Genomic DNA, 21,171 nt, shown 5'->3' with positions numbered 1-21,171 from the left:
GGGGGGGGGGGAGTCCTCTAAAAGTCTCTAAGACCTGAATGACTGTATGAGAGACACACACACAGAGAGAGAGAGAGAGAGAGAGAGAGAGAGAGAGAGAGAGAGGAGTGTATGTGTATGTCTGTGAGTCTGTGTTTATCAACATCACTAATTAGCTTAATCAGAAACACCTGTGCCCTTGCAGCCTTTTCATGGAGATAAAACAGGGAAACGCCTCTCAAACAAATCCTCAAAACTCCCATAACCGTAGCTCCTATTGCTCCGATATTAATAAATGAGAGGAAGGATGAGTTGAAGAACAGATCCTGTAAAAATTGTGTCTGTAGTGTAAAAAATGTGGCTGAACTGGCGATCTAGAAATGGGGTACCGTGTTCTGTGGAAGATGTTTTGAAGCAAAATTTAACATTGGTCTCTATGGAACAGAAAGTTGGTTTTCCTCTAAATTACAGGCTTCTGTGCCAAATGTGTAAATCTGTGGGATTCCACAGTCATTTGTCTACGACAAGGACAAGATTAGCTACTTCTACATCCAGAAATTATTCATGAAGAGTGAAGATTGTGGACTCAGTGGCAAAAGACAAATCTTTTTTTCACAAGTATCTCAAGCTGCTCTTCACTCTAGCGGTGACATCACGCACTCTAAGCTGCGCAATACACACCCATTATACAGTCCGAAAAGGACTGACAAAAATCATAAAAGTTACAGACTCAAGACACACACGCACTCCTCTCTCTCTCTCCCTCTATCTCTGTATGTCTCTCTCTCTCTCTCTCTCTCTCTCTCTCTCTCTCATACAGTCATTCAGGTTCTTAGAGATCTTTAGAGGACTCCCCCCCCACACACACCCCATTTTAAAATAAAAGCCCCACAGAATGAATTCTAACTGAAATGCTGATGATGAAGCCTGACATTTAATAACCCGTTTGTGTTTATCTAACATTATGAGTCCATCTCTTCTCTGCCCCCCCCACACCCTATTTCAAAATAAAAGCCCTACAGAGTGAAATATAACTGAAATGCTTGTGATGAAGCCTGTCATTTAATAACCTCTGTTTATGTGTCAAACATTATGATTATGTCTCCTCTTCCCCTCTCTCCCCCACCCAGCCCCACCCTTTCAAAATAAAAGCCCCATGGATTAACTGTATTTAAACATTAAGCTCAAAATTAGGCTTTTTTGTTGAAATAATGAATGCTCTTACGAATACTGTGACAACTACTACTACTGCTGCTAATATTTCTAGCATTACTACTACTACTGCTGCTACTACTACTTCTACTACAACTTTTGCTGTTGCTATTATTACTACTGCTATTACTGATACCATCAATATTATTACTACCACTACCACTTATACTACAACTGCTACTACTACTACTGCTATTAGTATGACTGCTACTAGTACTACTACTACTTCTACTACTACTACTGTTATATTAAATACTACGACCACTACTACAGCTGTTACTACTACTACTGATACTACTACTTCTACTACTTCTTCTAAAGTGTGATATACTAATACTTCTACTACTAATGATACTTATACTACAACTTCTACTACTACTATTACAAATATCACTACTACTACTACTTATTCTAATACTACTAATACTTCTACTACTAATAATACTTCTACAACAACTACAACTACAACTTCTACAACAATTACAACAAATATCACTACCGCTGAAATTTTTTTAAGCTACAAAAACCGTTCAAATATCAAAATGTTCAGCTCTTTCAGGAGAGGGGTGATATGACTTCATATTTGTAATCTTTCAACTTTTTGAATTATTAAGCTTTTTGCAATTTTTTTAAAATTGGATATCTATTTTCAGCAATGTTGTCGGGATTCATTTCAGCTTTCAGCATTCCAACGCATTTTCAGCAGGAAATGCATTTTCTAGTTCCTCTTCAGAGCCGCACCGTTACTCCACGAACATCCGCGTTGAGCCCTTAGCACGACTGTCCTGTCCGCATTCTCGTCTCCCCGAAAAGAAAACCTCACTACAGTTAGAGCTTCCTGTTAAACACTTCTATACTATCTTTTCAGTTCTCTACTATGTATTCACATTGTCCAGTGTCCGTGTTTCTGACATTAACAACAACAGTGCACCATGTCATTCCTCTCCGCTCTCTGTTTGTGTTCTTCGCGCGTCCCGGTCCTTAGTCCCGCCCCCTTGAGAACCCGGTAGGTTACCCAAGAGTCTCATCAGATTCTTCTGATTGGCTGGCAACACATTTGACACCTGACCAACCAATACTATAAGGACAGGAGAGGTTCAAGGGCAACTCGAACTGTTGGACACATAAGTACTTTTCCAAACTATGAACACAAATGCAAAAGTACTGTTTTATAGACATTTAAAAAAAACACATGTAAACAAATTAGCAGGGCGCTACAAGAACATGCAAGAAACGTTTTCTTCAAGAATTCAAGGTAACACAGGATGAGTAAATTATGTACAAATGGTCATTTTATGGGTTAAGTAGTCCTTTAAATGTATGCCGAACCCATTAATGAGGTGTCCCCACATACAGTTGATGCGTTTTGTGTGCAGCGTTGTGTCCACTCACATTGACAACAGCCTCTTTGGTCTGAGCCATGTCCGAGATGACGCCATCTGTGATCATCAGCAGCACAAAGTACTGGGAGCCGTCAGTCACCTCTGCAGCACACCTACCACGAGAACACACAAACACACACAAAGGGGTTGGGTTAACTGACCTATGTGCGTCGACAAAGTTCAGAGTAGCATTGTGTTTCTGTTGTGGCGGTACAAGGCGTTGAGAGCAATGTGATTTTTGTTTGTTTGATGCATTACTGGCCTGTCTTTGTGCTACAAAAGTAATTGAATTTGCAGACCTTTATTTTTTCATTTTGTGACAAATCGTGGCAATGTCCCCGAATTGCAAAACCATAAGAATGCAAGAATTAAAGTAAGAAAGTTCAAATAAGTATGTTTTAGTGCACATGAAGAGTGATATATATATATATATATATATATATATGATATAGTATTTGCAGGAAAGTTGGGTTGTTGAGGTGTAATAGGGGTTCTGAATGGGGTAATTGTATGCAGATGATTAGAAAACGTTTTGTTGGTGGTTGATATAATCTTACCATGCACAGATAATGGGATCAGAAATCAGGCAGGTTCCTCTGGGTTTGATGAAAACTGACAACAGTAATATTGGAGCAGGCTCAAACCATATTCTGAACTTTTATCACTCCCAACTCCCCAACAGTGGCCGTTTGTTTCAAACCATGACGCTCTACCCTTCTAACGTCAGTTTTGCATGTGTCAGTTTCTGCCCGTTACATGTATGCTGTCATAACCCGGCGCCTAGGCCATGATACATATGGAAAAGGACACAATGGGTGATGGTAAATTAAAAGTATTTATGATAATGAAATAAAAAATAAAGAAATAGCTACAATTGTGAAGTGTGTCGGTCAGTACCTTCAGTAATGTAAACGTAAAAACAAGGGGGAAAACCAAAGAAGACTAAACCAAGGCCAAAACGGGCTGACGCTGGCGGGGATGAGTCCAGGTGAGCAGGAGAGACCAGATCAACACTGGACTAGGGCTTTTATTCTCTAGGAGCTCCAGGACCAGATGCTCTGCTTCCGGCACTCTGCCGCAACCGCGTTCCTGTGACACCTTCAGGGACACAGCAACAAATACCTGCCAAAACCCCACTTGTACTCTTTTAAGGTAGGCAGGGGCCGTCACAATGTATACACTGTATTTTCAAAGTAAACATACATGTTTACAGGAAAGAACTCAGTTAGATTTAGGCAACAAAACTACTTGGTGAGGTTTGGGAAAGGCTTTGTGGTTCTAGATAGGTGCACTCAGTAGAGAGCAGATCCCCGCCAGGTGCGTCTCCAATGCCCACAGCTGTATTATGTAATTGAATGAATACAATACGATTGGTTAACATCTGTATGGCTTCAGACAACCATGCAAGGTACCACCTGCCCATCAGGACTAACTACAATTCATACCCATTCATACAATGCAGGAACAGCCTAATGGAACATTTTGGGGTTCATTGTCTTGCCCAAGGACACATCCACATGGAGTAGCCGCAAGGACGACCCACTCTAGCACTGAGCCACGGTCGCCCCGCCCTCAGTGGCCCCTACTGGCTCGAGGACGGTTAAGAGTCGTGGGTCCTGTCCTGAACTCCCTTGACACCTACACTAAATCCCTAATTGGTTAAATGGCTGAATCGTAAAATGGCTTCAATGGATTCATGATTGAACAAACTACTATGCTGAACCTACCAAAATAAGAGGAAAAGGAAAAGTTGTTTGGTCATTGAGTGAAATCCAGTTAAAATCCTTCAGGTAGACTCATCAATCCTTCTCAAGTGGGGAAAGTGCACATGTTTAGGAACATAAGTTGACCGTGTGTGTGAGTGTGTAACTGGTAATGCGAGGATCCCAGCAGGGAGAAGGAAGACCTGCTGTCAGACTCACCGTTTGATTGGCTTACACTCTCAGTCTGGCCCGAGGCAGAGAGCAGGCAAAATGGCAAACTGTCTCTCTATCTCTCTTTGCACCTTCCTGTCTGCTGTATACTTCCATGTCTGTCATCATGTCTGTCTCCACATCCATCCCTCATCTTTTCTCTATTTTCCACCCTCTCTCTGTTTCTGCAGAATAACGGGGAAGTGTATCAGCAGGTGAAACAAGAACAAACCTCCCGGTTACCTTTTAAGCTTCGGCACCGCAGCAATCTTCCCTAACACCTGTTGTCCTTTAGGAGCCATTGCCTTTCTCTGGGCCTTCTCTCTCTTTATGGGAGTGGCTCTTCTGTTGTAAATGCTTCTAGCACAATAATATTCATCTTTACTTATTGATTACAGCAGCAGTGCAATATTACATAGATGTCATGAAAGTTTGAAAACACAATTTTCTAGCTTTACAGGAAAGAAAGACCCTCCAAAACAAGAGCTCCATTGACCAGCATAGTTTTCTAATTGTCTTTACTTTAAGGCAATTACAACAAAATAATGATGTGTTAAGTCACATGACATCTTCTACAGAATGTGTAGATTTGATGGTACACACTAGGCTATTTGTGTCTAACTAATCGTGTAATCCTTTTCTGCCCACAAAGACACACAAGTGCACAAAAAGTTGGACCACAGAAGCAGCAAAAAATACAATACGTGTAAACACACACTTACTGTTGGAGAGGAGCAGCGTACAATTCATTGGCTGTGAAAATATGATCCTTGTTCCAATGAGTTACTGCAAATGGCAAGAGTTGTTGCGTGTGGCCGTGTATATTTACGTATATATGGATTATACCATGCCACTTCCTCCTCCTCTCTCCTTCTCTTTAACGCTACTCTAAACCTCCAACATGGATGAGAACAGAAAAAGAAGAGGTGGATGAAGAGGAGGAAGACTGAACAGGAAGTGCTGGATCGACATAAGGAAGGACGGGCGTTTAATTAAGAGGAAAAAGAGGAGGACGAGCCAGAGAGGAAGCGGGGAGAGCAGATGAAACAAGGATGTAGAGGGACAGCAAGTCAGTGTCAGTGGAGAGGAAGGATAGATGGAGTTGTCGAAATGAAAAAAAAAGGTGCATTTGATGATCACAAAGGAAAAGTATCTGGAGACATGAAAAAAAACGACACAAAGATGAGAGAAAAAAGGAAAGGAAATTAAGTTTGGGAGCTTTGAAGCTCTTGAGCCCACATCTGAACAACACAGCACTGCTACACTCCATGTGATTATGCAACCACAATCACACGCAACGGGGACGTATTCAATTATTGATTCATTTTGGGCTAAAAATACAATAGCAGGTAATAACAAGCCAAAATCCACTAAACACCGGCTGTGCTCCAATAAAGATGTCAAATTGTATTTGTTTTTAAAAAAGAGCTTGAAGGATGATGTGCTGCAGGGTTGAGCAGGAAGACACGGTTTGATAACTTCTTCATACCTATGTATGTTACAACAAAACAATGACACCGTTAGTCTATCATCATCTGCTGCTGTCTCTCTACCTTCAGTACGTTCATGCTGCTGTTACGCAACCCTCCACCTCCCCATCTCCTCCCAGTCTTCATCAGCTTCATCAGCTTTCTATCAGCCACCACCACCACCAGTGTCTGGGCTCCACGTGGGGGTTATCTTGCTGCTGCTCAGGGCAGACGCCCCTCCATTACAAACCTCCCTGTAGAGTCCAAGCTCCTAAGACTCTGTCAAGACTTTATCATCCCATATCATCTGTTAATAATAAACAATTACCTTTTCTTCATCTGACTTGTCTCTCCTAATTGAAATGTGAGCAGTCACTTCATAATGAGGCCTTGGTCCAGGGCCCCCTGGGCCTGTACCCTGTAGGCCTGTTCAGTGAACCATCAATGATACTAATAAGCGTGAGGAAAACGACCCATCATCTATCTTGCGGGATCCATTTCCACCCATTCACACCCAGTCATACACTGATGGTGGGGGTTACCATGCAAGAGGCCACCTGTCTATCTGAACTAACCAACATTCATAGATATTCACAAACTGCAGGCACATCCTACGGGAACCTTTTGGGGCTAAGTGTCTTGCCCAAGGACACATCGATATGGCCTTGTGGAGCCGGCGATCAAACGGTCGAACCTCTGATTGAAGGACGCACCGCTCTCCCACTGAGCCACAGTGACAATGATTTTTACTTGATTATAAAGAGTCACCGTACAAAAACAAAAACTTTATTGCCATTTTAAAGCAGCACAAATCTGAGATTCAGAGTTACTGCGATGTGATTCGAGAAAGAGTCGAAGCCCCCAGCAGTTAAAAACCACCAGGGCTCTGTGTAAAATATGCCAACCCTAAAGGGGTTGGCATATTTTACAGAGCAGGGTATCATTAACCTTTATGGTGACAGTGACATGCTTTATGGGGAGTGCCCTGAGTGCCTTAGTGTCCGAAACCCTGCTCTGACAAAATTACTGGAATTAAATACAGCTTTTTGCTGGAAGCAACAATGTTAGTGGTAATCTGCGCTGGCTGAGATGTACATGTACTAACAGGAGCTCTGTGTTAACCACACTTAAACAGGTTCCCACTTAAAGGAAAGGCTCTATAGCGCTACTTGAGGTCAAAAACTCCACAGGGAAACTTTAACTCTGTAATAGGGGTATAGCAGAAAGCTATGAGTATCTATTTATTTTACAAAATGATCTGTACATGATGGACGGGACTTACCATTTGTAAAAACAAACATCTTTAGCTGCCCACAAAATATACAAAATAACATTTACAATATAATATTTTAACTAAATACCGAAATGAGTCATAATAATAATAACAATGCATGATTTGTATTTGAACCCCACCTTAAAAAAATAAAAAAGTAATCCAAAACTGAGGCACAATGCTATTACTGGTCTGGGTGGACAATATTGCGCAATATTGCATTATTATAATTTTTTTATTTGAGTTTGTTGTGTACTACAATGTAGAAAACTAGAATGTAATATGAGAGTTGCGGAGACTAGATCACAGTTGATTGTGATAGTTTGTGTTAGTGTTACAAAAAGGACCATTTTATGAATGCTAATACAATCAATGTGTTTATAATGAAGTTGTTGACTAGACTAGAGCACAAACCTAGACAGACCTCACCTTTTCTCTGTGCAACCACATTGATGCATCTAACTTTAAAATGTACAAAATCCTCTTCTGGGGGAGCATGCCCCCCTGACTCCCCTACAGGTTCCGAGGTCCCCCCACCACAGTTTCTCCTGTGGGAAACGCCGTCTCTAAGTATGTTGTCTCATGTGTATTTCAGATCATACGATCGGGCAGGGAGAGGATGTTTGAGACAATGTCAGACAGAGAAAGAGAGAGCAGAATTTATCTTAATTAAACAACTTATTCACTTTTCAGTGATGGAAATGAGCTTTCTTTATGTTTCTGGGGAACAGCCCCCTAACGTAGACTCCATGGCGCGCCTTTTTATGATTTCCAAACTGACTGATGGACATTCATACTGAATGGACATTGGAGATTCTGCCACCATTGTACTATAGAGTGAGATAGCAGTGTGATTTAATTTGGCTGATAATAATGAGTGGTGTGACGTTTGTGGCAAATTGTGTCAAGTATTGAGTGACAGGTCAGTGTACAGACTTTAAACTCCTGAGGCTATCTAAACCAGAGAAGCTCCCTTCTCTGGTGGAGGTCTCCACTCTCCACTTAAAATAAAAAAGCCCTGGCCAGTTGTGGCTTCTCATTAAAGCATGGGAAGTTTGAGCTGACTGTAATGTATTCTCTAAGCCACTTATTATGAGCGTTATGGTTGTGGGGGAACCTTGCCTAAGAGTAAATAGTCCTCTGAGAGGGGATGTGGGTGTGTATGTAAGTGTTGGGGGTGGACTTAAGGAAAAGACAGTTTAAGTTGAATGTCATCTGGAATGACTGGAAACATAAATTGTAAGCAGTGATTTCTCCACAAAAACAGGGATGATTGACAGTTTCTGCGAGTTGCTCATCACGTCGATTGCTTCCTGTCACCGAGTCACCTCTCTCTGTTTGTATTCATGACATGCATACATAAACAGCTGCCTTCCCATGAGGCCACAGGATAAGTGACACATGCTTATGAAACTTATGGAAATGTACAGATGTTATGTATGAGCGACATTATGTATGAGCGACATTATGTATGAGCGTGTGTGTGCGAGATTATGTGACACATATCGTACAGGAAATAGATGTGTCTCCTTCAGCATGTGTGTGTTTGTGTATGTGTGTGTGTGTGTGTGTGTGTGTGTATCTCCCACCGAGCCACCTGGTTGACAACGGGAGCGAAGTTGGTCGGGCCGTACAGCTGAACAGTTCTCAGGCTCTGAAAGTATGCCTCCAGTACACCCTCGATGCCCACACAGTTTGGGTTTTCTGTATTTGAGTTCTGCAAGAAGAGAAAACTCAGTATGTAAAAGAATACATCAAACCTATTGAAAGGAAACCAATAAGGAGTCGTTGTCATGGCATGATCAACTCTAGTTGTCAATACAGCATGACCCGGGCTAATATGTCATATATTTCATGGTATCTGCTTCAGCTAAACCACAGTTGCTGGCTCCACTGGCATTTTTGTGCTTGCTTTTTGATAAACAGCCACATCTCTCTAGTACTGGGTAGGATCCCGAACCTCCTTGCCCCAGAACAGCCTGAGTTCTTCGTGGCATGGATTCTAAAAGGTGCTGAAAACATTCCTTAGAGTTTATGGTCCATGTTGACATGTTGGCCACAAGCAGTTTCTGCAGATTTATCGGCTGCATATTAAAGGGAATGAGGGAATATTCAATAAGGACATTCCCTCGTTCCCGAGACAAGGTCAAATCACCTCTTCCCACCTGGGTGTTCTCGACATGGACAAAAGTGGATTGTCAGGACGGAGTGGAGATGGTAGGGGCTTACGTCCATGTAGATACCAACAACGTCTCATGGCCGAAATAACAACTATTGCTGCTTTGTAAATGTTCCCAAATGGTTGGAAAACCTGTCTCGGTTCAAAACATCATCCAAACCTGTATTTACTGTATATAGCAAACCACACGACGGCAGGTTTACTACAGCTGTGTCAATCCAAAATGAAGACATTAATCTGTGATTTAACGGCAGTAAACAGATCAAATGGATGCCGAAATAACTACATCATGATGCCGATTTGTAAAAAGTCTGAATTCACCCTGAAGTCTGTCCTCAAGATGAAAAGTAGACCACTTTTAAAATGCTTGTTTTCTCAATGGAGTTCGGATTGATTATTGCTAGGCTATGCTAACATTGTAGCTGCTACATCAACTCTCAAAATAGCGTCATCCAGGCATAAATCACAGCGACGTTACTGTTTGTTCCACAAACAGTCGATGGTTTATACGTTTGTACACAGAGTTTCATCCGGTCTCTTTATAAATATGAGGTACGATCTTAATTATACACTGCTGCGTTCAATTACCTGCACCTCCTCAGTCTGCGTTGGTGTAACCTGGTCTGTTTGTCTCCCTGACATGTCTCCCTGACATGTCTCACTGACATGTGTCCCTGACATGTCTGCCTGACGTGTCTCTCCCTGACATGTCTCCCTGACATGTCTCCCTGACATGTCTCTCCCTGACATGCCTGACATGTCTCTCCCTGACATGCCTGACATGTATCCCTGACATGTCTCCCTGACATGTATCCCTGACATGTCTCTCCCTGACATGCCTCCCTGACATGTCTCTCCCTGACATGCCTCCCTGACATGTCTCGCTGATACGTTTCGTGTCTGTTCCCCTCTGCCGTGTTCCCTGTTTTATTTTCATGGAGTTTTCGTGACTTATTCTTTGAACTTTTGATTCACACGTTTTTGTGTTGAATACATTTTTGTTACCATTAAACCCACATGTATCCAACCCTCTGTTTCCCGTGTCTCCCTGCATTGGGGTCCAGCCCTTTGTTTTCTGCAGAAACCTTACAACAATACTATTTCAATCCAGACAGAGCTGCATGTTTATCTGGAAACACACTTCAGCCTGTCTTTCTGAAGAATAAAGAAATCTCCTTGATCATATTAACGCTGTCTTACTTTCATGTAGACAAACAAAGTTTCTGTCTTATAAATGTAATGTGATAAGCTTGGGGGCCACAGAAAGGGCACATAACTCCATCAGACTTATGAATTTGAAAAATAACGGACCAGGACGCTCATTCGTTTTCAGACGTCCCAGTGACTTTAAAGGTGGTTGAATAAAGGTTCCATGAATACTTAATTTTGTTTTTGTGTTCGGAGCTGTCCCACCACAAAGAGTGTCGGAATCCTAATCCGCCACATTTTCTTATTTTACACTGCGTCGGCGCTTCAGACGCCACTTGAATGGAATCATCGCACAGCGTGACACGGAGGCAGCTTATGTGTTTGTTTACCACAGTGGAGGTCCCTGGTGGGATTTATTTGCATTGTATTACTGGCATTCAGATCGGAGAGAAACATTTCTGTGCTGAATAAAGTAGAAATACCCCACGTGAATACAGCACACCTCCATCCACAGGGCATGCAAATGATTCACCGCTGCATGTCACCTGACTTCAACCACATTCTACTATTTGCATCTTTGTTGAAACACCGTTTGTCCGACTTTCTCTGGCAGCGACCCGATATGGTGGCTGTGGGAGGCTCATCATCTTCTCTTTTTCAAAGGCGGGTTCACGCTCACGCTCTGTGGCTTTCTGGTATCTCCCTCCAAGATCGCTTTTTAATTATTTCCCCCGAGACTGGGGTTTTTCTTATATAATATGGATTTCTTTAAAAGTATCAAATACAGACTCAAAAGCCAGTTAATTAAGCACTAAGAGAGGCGCTACGCAGTAGAACATTTTACTCTAATACAACAAATATTGGATCTACTGTCCTTGTGAGGGAGAGACCGCTTCAAGGAACATTTACTCTTAATTTATTGCAAATGTGAGCTATTTAAAGTTCTTTATTTGGAGTTAATATATACAAGTGCTGCTTCTCTTTGTCACTTTAAGCAGTATACTTCTGCACATGTTGAATTCTCTTTTTTTCTCAGGATCCGTCCTATGCCAGCCGTTTATTATGAGACAAGATACTGGAAGTTTACATTTGATGAACTCCAGACGCACCCCGAGTAGTTTGCGAACAATAGATTCCTAATTAGAGTTGCCTTAGCATGACTCGACGCCGAGATTTGTCACGCCGGGGTGAACTCTAATTGGGAAAGCTGATTGAGCGGCCGCTCGCGTGGAAAGCAGCAAAGTCATACAGAGTGATGAATCTAGACGAGCTGCGTGCCGATGCTCTCGCCCACCACTGACTTCTGTCTGGGTGGGAGCAAGGAGGATCATGGGATTTGACAAACCTGATTGAAAACGACAGTTTCAGATCGGAGAAAAAAAAAAAATCCTCCGGTCCACTAATGAAAGACCTGAGGCGTTTCATTGAGATCTTTACACCCATGTGAGAAGATATGGCCATATTATTTCATTACTTAAGAACACTAATCTCATCCTGCAGCCCTGGAACCTTTTGTTGTGTTCGTCTCTCTCCCACTTTTCTCCTCGCTTCCTCTGAAGTTACTGTCCTTACTGAAGACAGTCGATTGGAATCCAAGGATAGAGGCCTTCACACACCAGGGAGTTGGTGTTTTTTTTGTGTGATTAATTCCCACGTCTAAATTGTTTTTTCAAACTGTTGTTTTTGTCATTAATGCTTTTACACGGAACACAAATATTACATGGGGACTAGTTTGATTTTTTTGAACCTTTCTTAACGGGAATAAAGGTGTCAACTAATCACGTGAATGGAAATGGACATATTGAAAACGTATACACAACCTTTTACAACAACACCGAGGCACCGACAGCAAACTTTATTACTCCTTTCAACCTCGACAAAGGCAGTGCAGACCAGATCCACTCCTTCTGTTCTTACCTTTCACAATAAAAGTCCCACACATATACACTGTATCTGTTCACCAGAGGGAACTCAAATTCACTCAGAGCATTTAGCTAAAAGGAAACTCAATACAACATCTCAAGGTAGCTTAGGCTCAACAACCTCAGACACACCAAGAACTCTTGGGGCTGCTTTGTCTAAATATGGCTGTGATTGTATTAAGAAACAAAGAAGAAATGATTAAAGGGCTCTTTAGATGATTCTAACATGCCCTAAATACTGTATATGATAACAGTTATTGTTCAAATGGGATTTCGTTTAAGGTGTTGAAGCGAGTTTGCAGTCTTTGAATGACAGCCAACATTGGTTGTGTTTCAATTAGATTGTGGTAATTGGATTAGGCAAACATATTTAGAAGTATGCACTGGAAAAAACAACAACTGATCTGAAATAACAAAGGGCCCCTATATGAGACAGGGTCCTAACAATGCAGAGGCCAACGGAAACCATCATCATGTTGGTTTACGCTGTGCTTTAGCAGTAGATTTTGCTAAACCATTTTGCCATTGATCAAATCGCTACAAACTATTTAACACACAGTAAATCAGGGGCCCTAAGGTTCGGGGCCCCCAGGAAAGTGCATGATTAGTAATCCGGCCTCGGGGTACACAAAGTATTTAAGAGAAACCACAATTCTCTCTACTCACCTGAAGAATGTTCATTTTACTTTTATACTCTATTAGCTCTCTTTTAACCCATAGGACCCTAGCCCTATTTTTAGGCCTCTGCTCGAAAATTGCATACCCATACTCAAGAGAGTCCCCAGCTCTAACTACAAGGTCTATTTTAATAATTTTGATGCTAGAATACTGGTAACACTTATGAGATGTGTTGAATTGTGTAAATATTGTGTATATGTTACTGGTTAATAACTGATACACTTATGGCACAGCTCAAATTGAAAAATTTCTAGGTTCGCCTGAAAAAAAGCACTTGTATTGAACATTTGTTTTTTTAAATAATGCAGCTGCAAGCCTAAAAATACACCACAGACATAGAACAACACGTTTTACATGTCCCCACAACATATTTTACTTCGATTGAGTGAAGCAGGCCAGCATAAATGGTCATAAAAATCAAAATTTTGATTTTCGGAACCAGCTGTTGCATTGCTGTATACTAATTTTATATACTATATAACTAAATATTAACTATATATATTCACTTTTCTTATCACTAAGAGTGTTCAATAATCCTAATAAATCAGTTTGACACCATTTTGAATAATTTTGAGCAGTTATGATGTGTCATATCTGTCATTCAAAACAATAAATGGCTCATAATGTGTGTCTATGTGACCCTGGTAAGCCCGATTTACTCGTGTGAGAGCTTTTTAGATGCGGGATAGTCCAACGGGAGCCATGCGGGGGTGTTTGATCGTATCCGGTCTGTTTACTGACTAAAAATTGCAAAATGCAGGGCGAACCCCCCTCTCTACATGGATTGCTCCACCTCACAGAATAGTCTGCCATTTTGTGATTCCTTCCGCGAGCGCATTGATCTCACTCACAGGCATGCAGCACAACACGGTGGGCAGAGCTGTGCTGAAATAGGCTGGAATAAATCCGTTTTACATCGCCAAAACCGTCAAAACATAAGTTTTTTTTACCCATTTTTTTTTCTCGTGACATGTGGCTGATGTTGGCATGTATACCCATAACTTTTGAATGGTTCGAAAGAGAGTAATTTCGACGCCGCTGTGCGTTTCCGGGTCGAATTGTGCCCCTCCTGCATGTGTTCATCCGCCATGTGCGATCGTTGCTCCGTGATGAGAGAGCCATAGAGAGAGCATAGGTCGTCGATTTTTGGCCAAAATTGTGGCAAATCTTCTAGATATCTTCCAGATATGATATTAGTTCATGTAAAATTGTGTTTGCAGTGTTTACAATGGCTGGTATGATGATGTTGCTCGGACTTTTCCCGTTAATTTGATATTTAATATGTCTGGAGCAATAATCATATTTCTTTATGAAAAATGCTTTCTACGACACGCTGAATGCTACATACTCTAAAACAGCCCCCCGTGGGGGCTCTCGGGTCCTATCCACCAACTCCTGGGAAAAATATCTGGCTCTTGGGCGGCTGAATGCTCCACTCTTTTCACCAGCTAGTTGCTAACCGTGTCTGTTGGTTTGTCAGAGAAAAGAACGAAGCCTGCTGCGGCAATAGAAATGGGGGTTAATAAAACCTGAACCAAAAAACTGAACCATCCTACAGAATAAAACGCTACGTAGATCTGAGAGGAACTGCACAGTAGAGGGATTATTCTGATCTGATCCAAAAACTTTATCGCTTCATCATTCATCATTTTATCCTATTAGACATTTGTGTGAAATTTGTGTTTTTTTTCGAAACCAGAAGTGACTTAAGAGGTTGGAGCTTAGTACAACTGAAAAATTGCTGAACAAGACATTTCTACTAACCAAAAATGTTATAATACACTTTCCTGAACTGAAAACACACCGTGAAAGGGTCAACGTTGTAAGATGAAAACACAAACAAACCTCAGACCGGATAACGTCATGGTAGCGACCTGTCAATCACAAGGTAGCTCCGCCCAAAAGCATACTCTGCTTTATGGTCTGTTTGACTCTAAATGGACCATAATATACTAAATGAACATCCTGCTGTATAGAAGAAGACTTGAAACTAGAGATTGAGACCATAAACTCATGTTTACAATGTTTACTGAGGTAATAAATCAAGAGAGAATTAGAGTCATTTTCTCATAGACTTCTATACAACCAGAGGAGTCGCTCCCTGGTCGTCATTAGAGAGAATGCAGGTTCGAGACACTCCAGCATTTGCTTCGCTTTTCAGAAACGGTTGCTGCCTGGTTATGGCCAAAAACATGTTTTGTGAAGTCACAGTGACGTTGACCTTTGACCACCATATTCTAATCAGTTTGTTTTTCAGTCCAGGTGGAAGTTTGTGTCAAATTTGAAGAAACTCGCTCCAGGTGTTCCTGAGATATTAAGTTCACGAGAACATGGATGGAAATGGTGAACTGGAAAAGCATAATGCCTCCAGCCACAGCTCTGCCACGAGGAAGCATAAAAAAGCCCCAAAGTGGAGAGCACTCAAGTGCAGTCCACAAAGTGTTCTCCCATAGTCAATGTCCATCATGAAGAGGTCTCACACGATTGCAGAGCGTTTCTGTTGCACACAGGGAACCATTTTCTTCTTCTTTTGTGTTTGGCTCTACAGAGTGTTCTATTTGGCCAAAGTCAGCCTTGAATAAAGTCCAAAAGCGAAGCGGGCTCTACATCAGTGGCCAGCGAGACCTTCAAGATCGACACATTTTACATCCTGGCAGTGATTTAATCAGAGCTGATACAAACCAGACATAAGTTAAACCTTTAAAAAAAAGAAAGTTCAAGCTGGCAATGTTGTTTCTCTGCTGTTTAAGAAATGTGCTTAACGTATGAAAACAGATCATCAACTGAAGAGTCTGTTAGTATAGTATTTAGTCGAAAAGCTTCTCACTGAGCATCACAAAAATGCTTTGCACTAAAACAGAGACAACAAAACTGTCTCTTACCAGTGGGAAGGCGTGGGAGATCTTGCCGTCCGGGGGAAGCTTAGCTCCGAAGCCATATGCTGGGAAGTGTTTGTCGCTGTCGTAGTCCTGGATGATCTCACCCACAGCCTTCAGAGCCATGGCGTACGCGTTCATCTGGTACGGACTCATGTAGTGCAGTGAGGTGGGCTGGGACGGGTTACCTGGAGAGAGAAGCACCATATTAACACGAACAAATACTTTTCAGAGAATCAGGACCGTGGTGAATTCATAGCAGTCATGTTCACTGAAGTTAATGCATGGCACATGAATGAAATAAGTCTATAGCCAGAAATACTGGCAGAATATGCATGTAGACATGACACAGGAAGTTACAGGTTTTGAGGTAGATGTGGTCCTATTTGTATACATTTTTTGCATGCAAGAAAATATGATACATGAGGGAAAAAAAGCATTTCTTTGCTCTTTTGCATCACATTTACCCGAGACACAAACGAGCAGCAACCAAAAATAAGATTTCTGGTACGAATCCTAAAGATAAAGTGTTATCTCCACAACTGTTGACTGTCCATCCTAAATGTAATTCCAAAGCTGTATAAATGTATACTTATCACAATACAGCAGTGTGGCAAACTTGGTCAGAGTGGTACTTGAAGCAAAAAAAGTTCAACTTCAGAGTAGAATTCAGAAGAAATTACCCAAATCATCCGTCGATCTTGGCATCCATGGACACATTGAGCAAGTGCACCAGCGTTTCCTTTAACCCTGCCTCCATCTATTGGCCCAACCATTGCTCTCGGGCTCAATCACATGAATGAAGGAAGAACTATAACTCTGGATTCAGCTATGAGCGCATGATTCAAAGAAGGGCTATTCAGGTGTTCCTGCTGGGAAGTTGATTTACCTAAAAGAAAAGTCCACTGAGTAACCGACGTCTCTTTTTCCCGATGTAAGTTGATGGGAAAAAGGCTTCCAATGCATTTCGTGACGGAACCCCAGATATTCTAAATCCACCGTTTGGCCACTATGTCAAATTTGCTTCAAAGCCCGGAGCTCTTCCTGGGCGCTTGGTTCTAAATATGACTAAAAGTATTCATGTTGTCATCCAGGTGAGTTTTAATTTCTCCATGCAGTCATTGTGTATTAGCAAGTTATGTAACATTACTGTGATTTCTTTCTTTTTTGCATATATGCATTTTAATCGGCGCTTATCTGCAGCTTTTAGTCCTAATTACTACACAGGTTGGTGGTGCACTTCAGCCTTTTGTGGCCAAAATAAGTATTACAACAACAAACACTTAAAACAATGAAAATTATTATGAAACTTTGAAACCCACCATTTTCAGGAATTAAATAACTAAGGAACTTGTTTTTATCACCAGTCCTACAGTCATAATTACAGGAGAGGAAACATTCTAGATTGTTTTTCTTACTTGCCTCTGAGGGCTTTTTTTCTAAATCAGAGTTCAGGTTATCTATACTGTGTCCATGGTTAAGAATGAACCCTCCCATGCTCCAATGTGGAGGTCACATTCTACCTGCTGAAACATTGAACTACAGCTCCATGGTCAAATATTTTCCTCATGCAGTTATGAATCTAGCTTGAACAAAAGCGCTAAGGGCACTCTGACCTGCAGTCATTGAGCAGAGATAATTTGCTAATGTTAGCCAAATTCTTATTCTGCTGAACTGCTTGATTTGAATTATGTTTTATATTAACAACATTACGGTGACTAGCTGGGAACTACTGTTGTACAGTAATAATCTAGTCTTATCATGGTCGTCATTATTTATTTAAATATGTTGCTGACGACAGCTGAATGTCAGCTTTTACCTAAATTTCCTCCAATAAATGTAATGTGCAACATCTTCCTTCTGGGCTTCTGAACAACACCACACTACACCGCGGTGCAGCACCACACATAATTTGACATTGATTTTGCAGCATATTTAAGCAAATATTTTATATTCGTGCAGTGAAAATCATCCGTACAAAGAGGACCAACCCAAAGATGAGAATGCGGTCCATGACTAGAGTAATAACAGAGACAATCACAAACACTGTGGGTGAGACAGCAGATGTGTGGACATTTCCTGTATGCACACAGATGTGACGCGGTCCTACCGTTGGATGCTGTGAAGTCTATGGCCACGGTGAAATTGAGTTGTGTCCTGGTGAGAGATCGAGCACATCAGTGTCATTCAAAGCAGAGATGTTAGGACTGTGCCAGCATCTCCAGATGGGAACACATTTACAGAGGTCCAGATTGAGAACTCATCAACAGCTCACTGCTGTCCCTTAGAAATCACAAGGCAGGGGATCTACACTTTTATTCCCAAAGTACAGTCTGTTACGGTGCTTTTACATTCAAGTGATGATAATCACCATTTGTGTTGATATTCAGTTTGGGGATTACAAGGAGGAACACTTTCAACCAGAACGCACTGATGTTCCAAATCTGGGTTCAAATGAGCAAATATTGCAATATTTTTCCTTCGCCGTCCAAGGAAGAAGAAAGACTACGATTTATAGATTACTTTAGGTTAACCTCTGACCTTATTTTTGTGATATTTAAAAGCTGAATAGTAACAGTAGTGAACAGCTGATGCGAGCTTCCGGCAATCTCTCAAACTTTTGCGAGAAATACGCATTCGCGATAAAACGAGTGAACCTACTGAGAAAGTGGGTCCAGCCACAACCCTCAATATACACGCTTTGGCCTTGTGACGTCATAACATCAGTTAATTAAAGGAACTGTAACGTTTTTCTTTGGTATTGCCATATAACTACAATTTTAGACTGTATTCTGTACATACTTTGGAGAAACAATGGAAGTCTTATTTGAGATTTGTGTTCATGCTTTGCAGACAGCCGCTGATTTCAAACTATAGAAAATCAACTTCCAGATCAACATGCAGAGACTTGCAACTTAGATCACAGAGAGGACATTGCATCTTCTGTTATCATAGTGTGTTATGACAGTAATATAGTGCTTCAGTTCCATTTGACAACAATGTAATATAATGTGTCATAAGTCCAAGTCAATGCACCACCTCCAGTCATTTCTATTTCCCAACAGAAGGTCTAAATGCTTTTACAAACCCTTCTCCACACTGCCAAGACTACCATTCTTCTGGGAGGATAATGAACACTGTATTTGTTGGTCTAAATGTAGACACATTTTAATTAGCTGGAATCATCCTAACAAACACCCAACATTTGTTAATTGGTGTTATTAATTGTAGAATGCAAACCCCTCTCAGGTTGCTGAACTCCCAAAGGAGAAAAAAGAAGATAAATAAAGGACATGAGCGCGTTGTTCTTGATGGTAATTACAGCCCCACGATCAAACAGACATAGTGCTTACTGTGATCGATTAACTAACTTAGGCAAAGTGTCCACAAGTTGATGTCCATTCTTCTAAAATAAATAGAAACCAAAAGCTGAGAGGCAGCAGCCGTCTACTTTGGAATTGGTCAATGTGTGACTTTGGTGAATCCGAACTAACCCTTTAAGTCACACAACAACGCAAACAAACTAACTGAGGCAGCGGTAGATCGGTATTACATTACATTACAGTCATTTAGCAGACGCTTTTATCCAAAGCGACTTACAATAAGTAACCCCAGTAACCCCAGTATTCTACGGAATAAAATGTCTGTTTTTGTCAGTGGAGTCTTGTGGCTTTGAGAGTCAGAAAGGGCCGTCTGACAGCAAGATCAAATGGTAAAAATATTCTAAATATACATCGAATACATCTTTTGCAAAAACTGTGTGAACTTATAGTCCCATTAGTGACCAAACAAAGCTAATGAGCTAACACGTTTGTTCACTAACTAATCGTTAGCATTCTTGTAATTTCAGATAGCTATATTTTTCGTTTTCAAAAATCTTCTATTGAAGAAAAATGGTGATATAATGGGGAACAAAATGCCAGCAGCAGTAAACAAAACGGTTGAGCACTGAGAGTTATTGCGACTGACTAGAGCTAGCCAAGTCGATTAGCATGTTAGCTCACCAGCCACGGCAGTTCACCAACTAGCCCTGTAAGTAGTCACAAAGACACCACAGTGGTCTGGTGTGACCAGGCCTTAAAACAAGCAGAAACTCCCATAAAGTCACTTAATGGCAACACTGATGAAAGCATAGAGACTGAGCTCTTACCCTCCTCTGATGAAGTCGACGAACGTGCATTCTGACTCCACTTTGAAGGACAGCAGAGTCACCTTGGAGACAGAGACAGAGTGAAAGGGAATATAGGAAGAGAGATAGAGGACATGGGACAGAGATGGATCAAGACGAGAAAACATAGCAAACATCATCCGTTTACTGCTCTGACATGCGACAGCCGCTGATGAAACGCACTCCGGCAGCTCTTACCGTCCCAGAATTGACGTATTTCTTCTTCTTGCCTTTCTTTTTAGGATTCAAAACCTTGACCGCAAAACAGGAAATGAGAAATTAGTTTCTGTCGGAGCAGAAATGTGTACTTACTCGATGCATGTCTGAGCTCCTGTGGGTGGATGTCGGTAATATATTGTCCTCAGATGAGGGGCTACAATTTATAACACAAGAAATGAATAATATATAACACTGTGAAGGGAACTATTGACGTTGTCGTGAGTTCCCAAAACAATGCTACATTTCTGATGTTCTTTACACATTCAGGAAAATAAAGTTTGGGATTCCGTATTGATCAAAATGTTCAACTTATTCCTGGCTGTTCTTGCATTTTACCTCGTAGACATTGAACTGGCTTTGGCCTCTGGACAGTTCTCTGTAGCTGGTGGTGAACTCTCCGATAAAGTCATGACTGGAAGAAGGATTGATTTTGACAGGAACAGACAGAGAAGGAGGGGAATAGTTATAGTACATCAGCAACGTGATTCCCAATTCCCTGTGTGCTTTAACAAAGTACAAACACAATAGAGAAAAAAACACAACACAATGTTAAAGTTGGCAGCGGAACAAGCCTAAAACACCACGTATCATGCTCTAAAGTTAGGCTAACATGTTAGCAAACAGTTGCTCATTGACACATCTAGCGGACACAGGTTAACAAACATCCATTATCTCCGCTAGGGAGCCCGGGAGGAGATTATGTGTTTGGTTGTGTGTGAGTGAGTGAGTGCGTGTGTTGCATCTGTCTGTTT

The 21,171-nt window shown here is 41.3% G+C and overlaps 1 protein-coding gene across 4 annotated transcripts in view; it reads right to left on the bottom strand.

The window, feature by feature from the left end:
- LOC116398787 (copine-9) overlaps positions 1 to 21,171 on the bottom strand; it is a 144,659-nt gene that overhangs the window by 11,649 nt on the left and 111,839 nt on the right. For all 4 annotated transcript variants that reach the window (XM_031875413.1, XM_031875416.1, XM_031875415.1 and 1 more), the window contains 7 exons: positions 20,756 to 20,831; positions 20,399 to 20,452; positions 20,183 to 20,244; positions 18,143 to 18,189; positions 16,039 to 16,220; positions 8,818 to 8,945; positions 2,584 to 2,686 (listed from right to left, as the gene is read on the bottom strand). In XM_031875413.1, the coding sequence (XP_031731273.1) occupies positions 2,584 to 2,686; positions 8,818 to 8,945; positions 16,039 to 16,220; positions 18,143 to 18,189; positions 20,183 to 20,244; positions 20,399 to 20,452; positions 20,756 to 20,831 (652 nt within the window). The remainder of the gene's footprint in view (positions 1 to 2,583; positions 2,687 to 8,817; positions 8,946 to 16,038; positions 16,221 to 18,142; positions 18,190 to 20,182; positions 20,245 to 20,398; positions 20,453 to 20,755; positions 20,832 to 21,171) is intronic.

The sequence above is a fragment of the Anarrhichthys ocellatus genome, unplaced genomic scaffold (genome assembly GCF_004355925.1).
Source record: "Anarrhichthys ocellatus isolate YVR2014 unplaced genomic scaffold, GSC_Weel_1.0 scaffold90, whole genome shotgun sequence".
NCBI lineage: Eukaryota > Metazoa > Chordata > Actinopteri > Perciformes > Anarhichadidae > Anarrhichthys > Anarrhichthys ocellatus.
The sequence above is the reverse complement of the archived record's forward strand: the minus strand, read 5'-3'. Positions and strand labels throughout refer to the sequence as shown.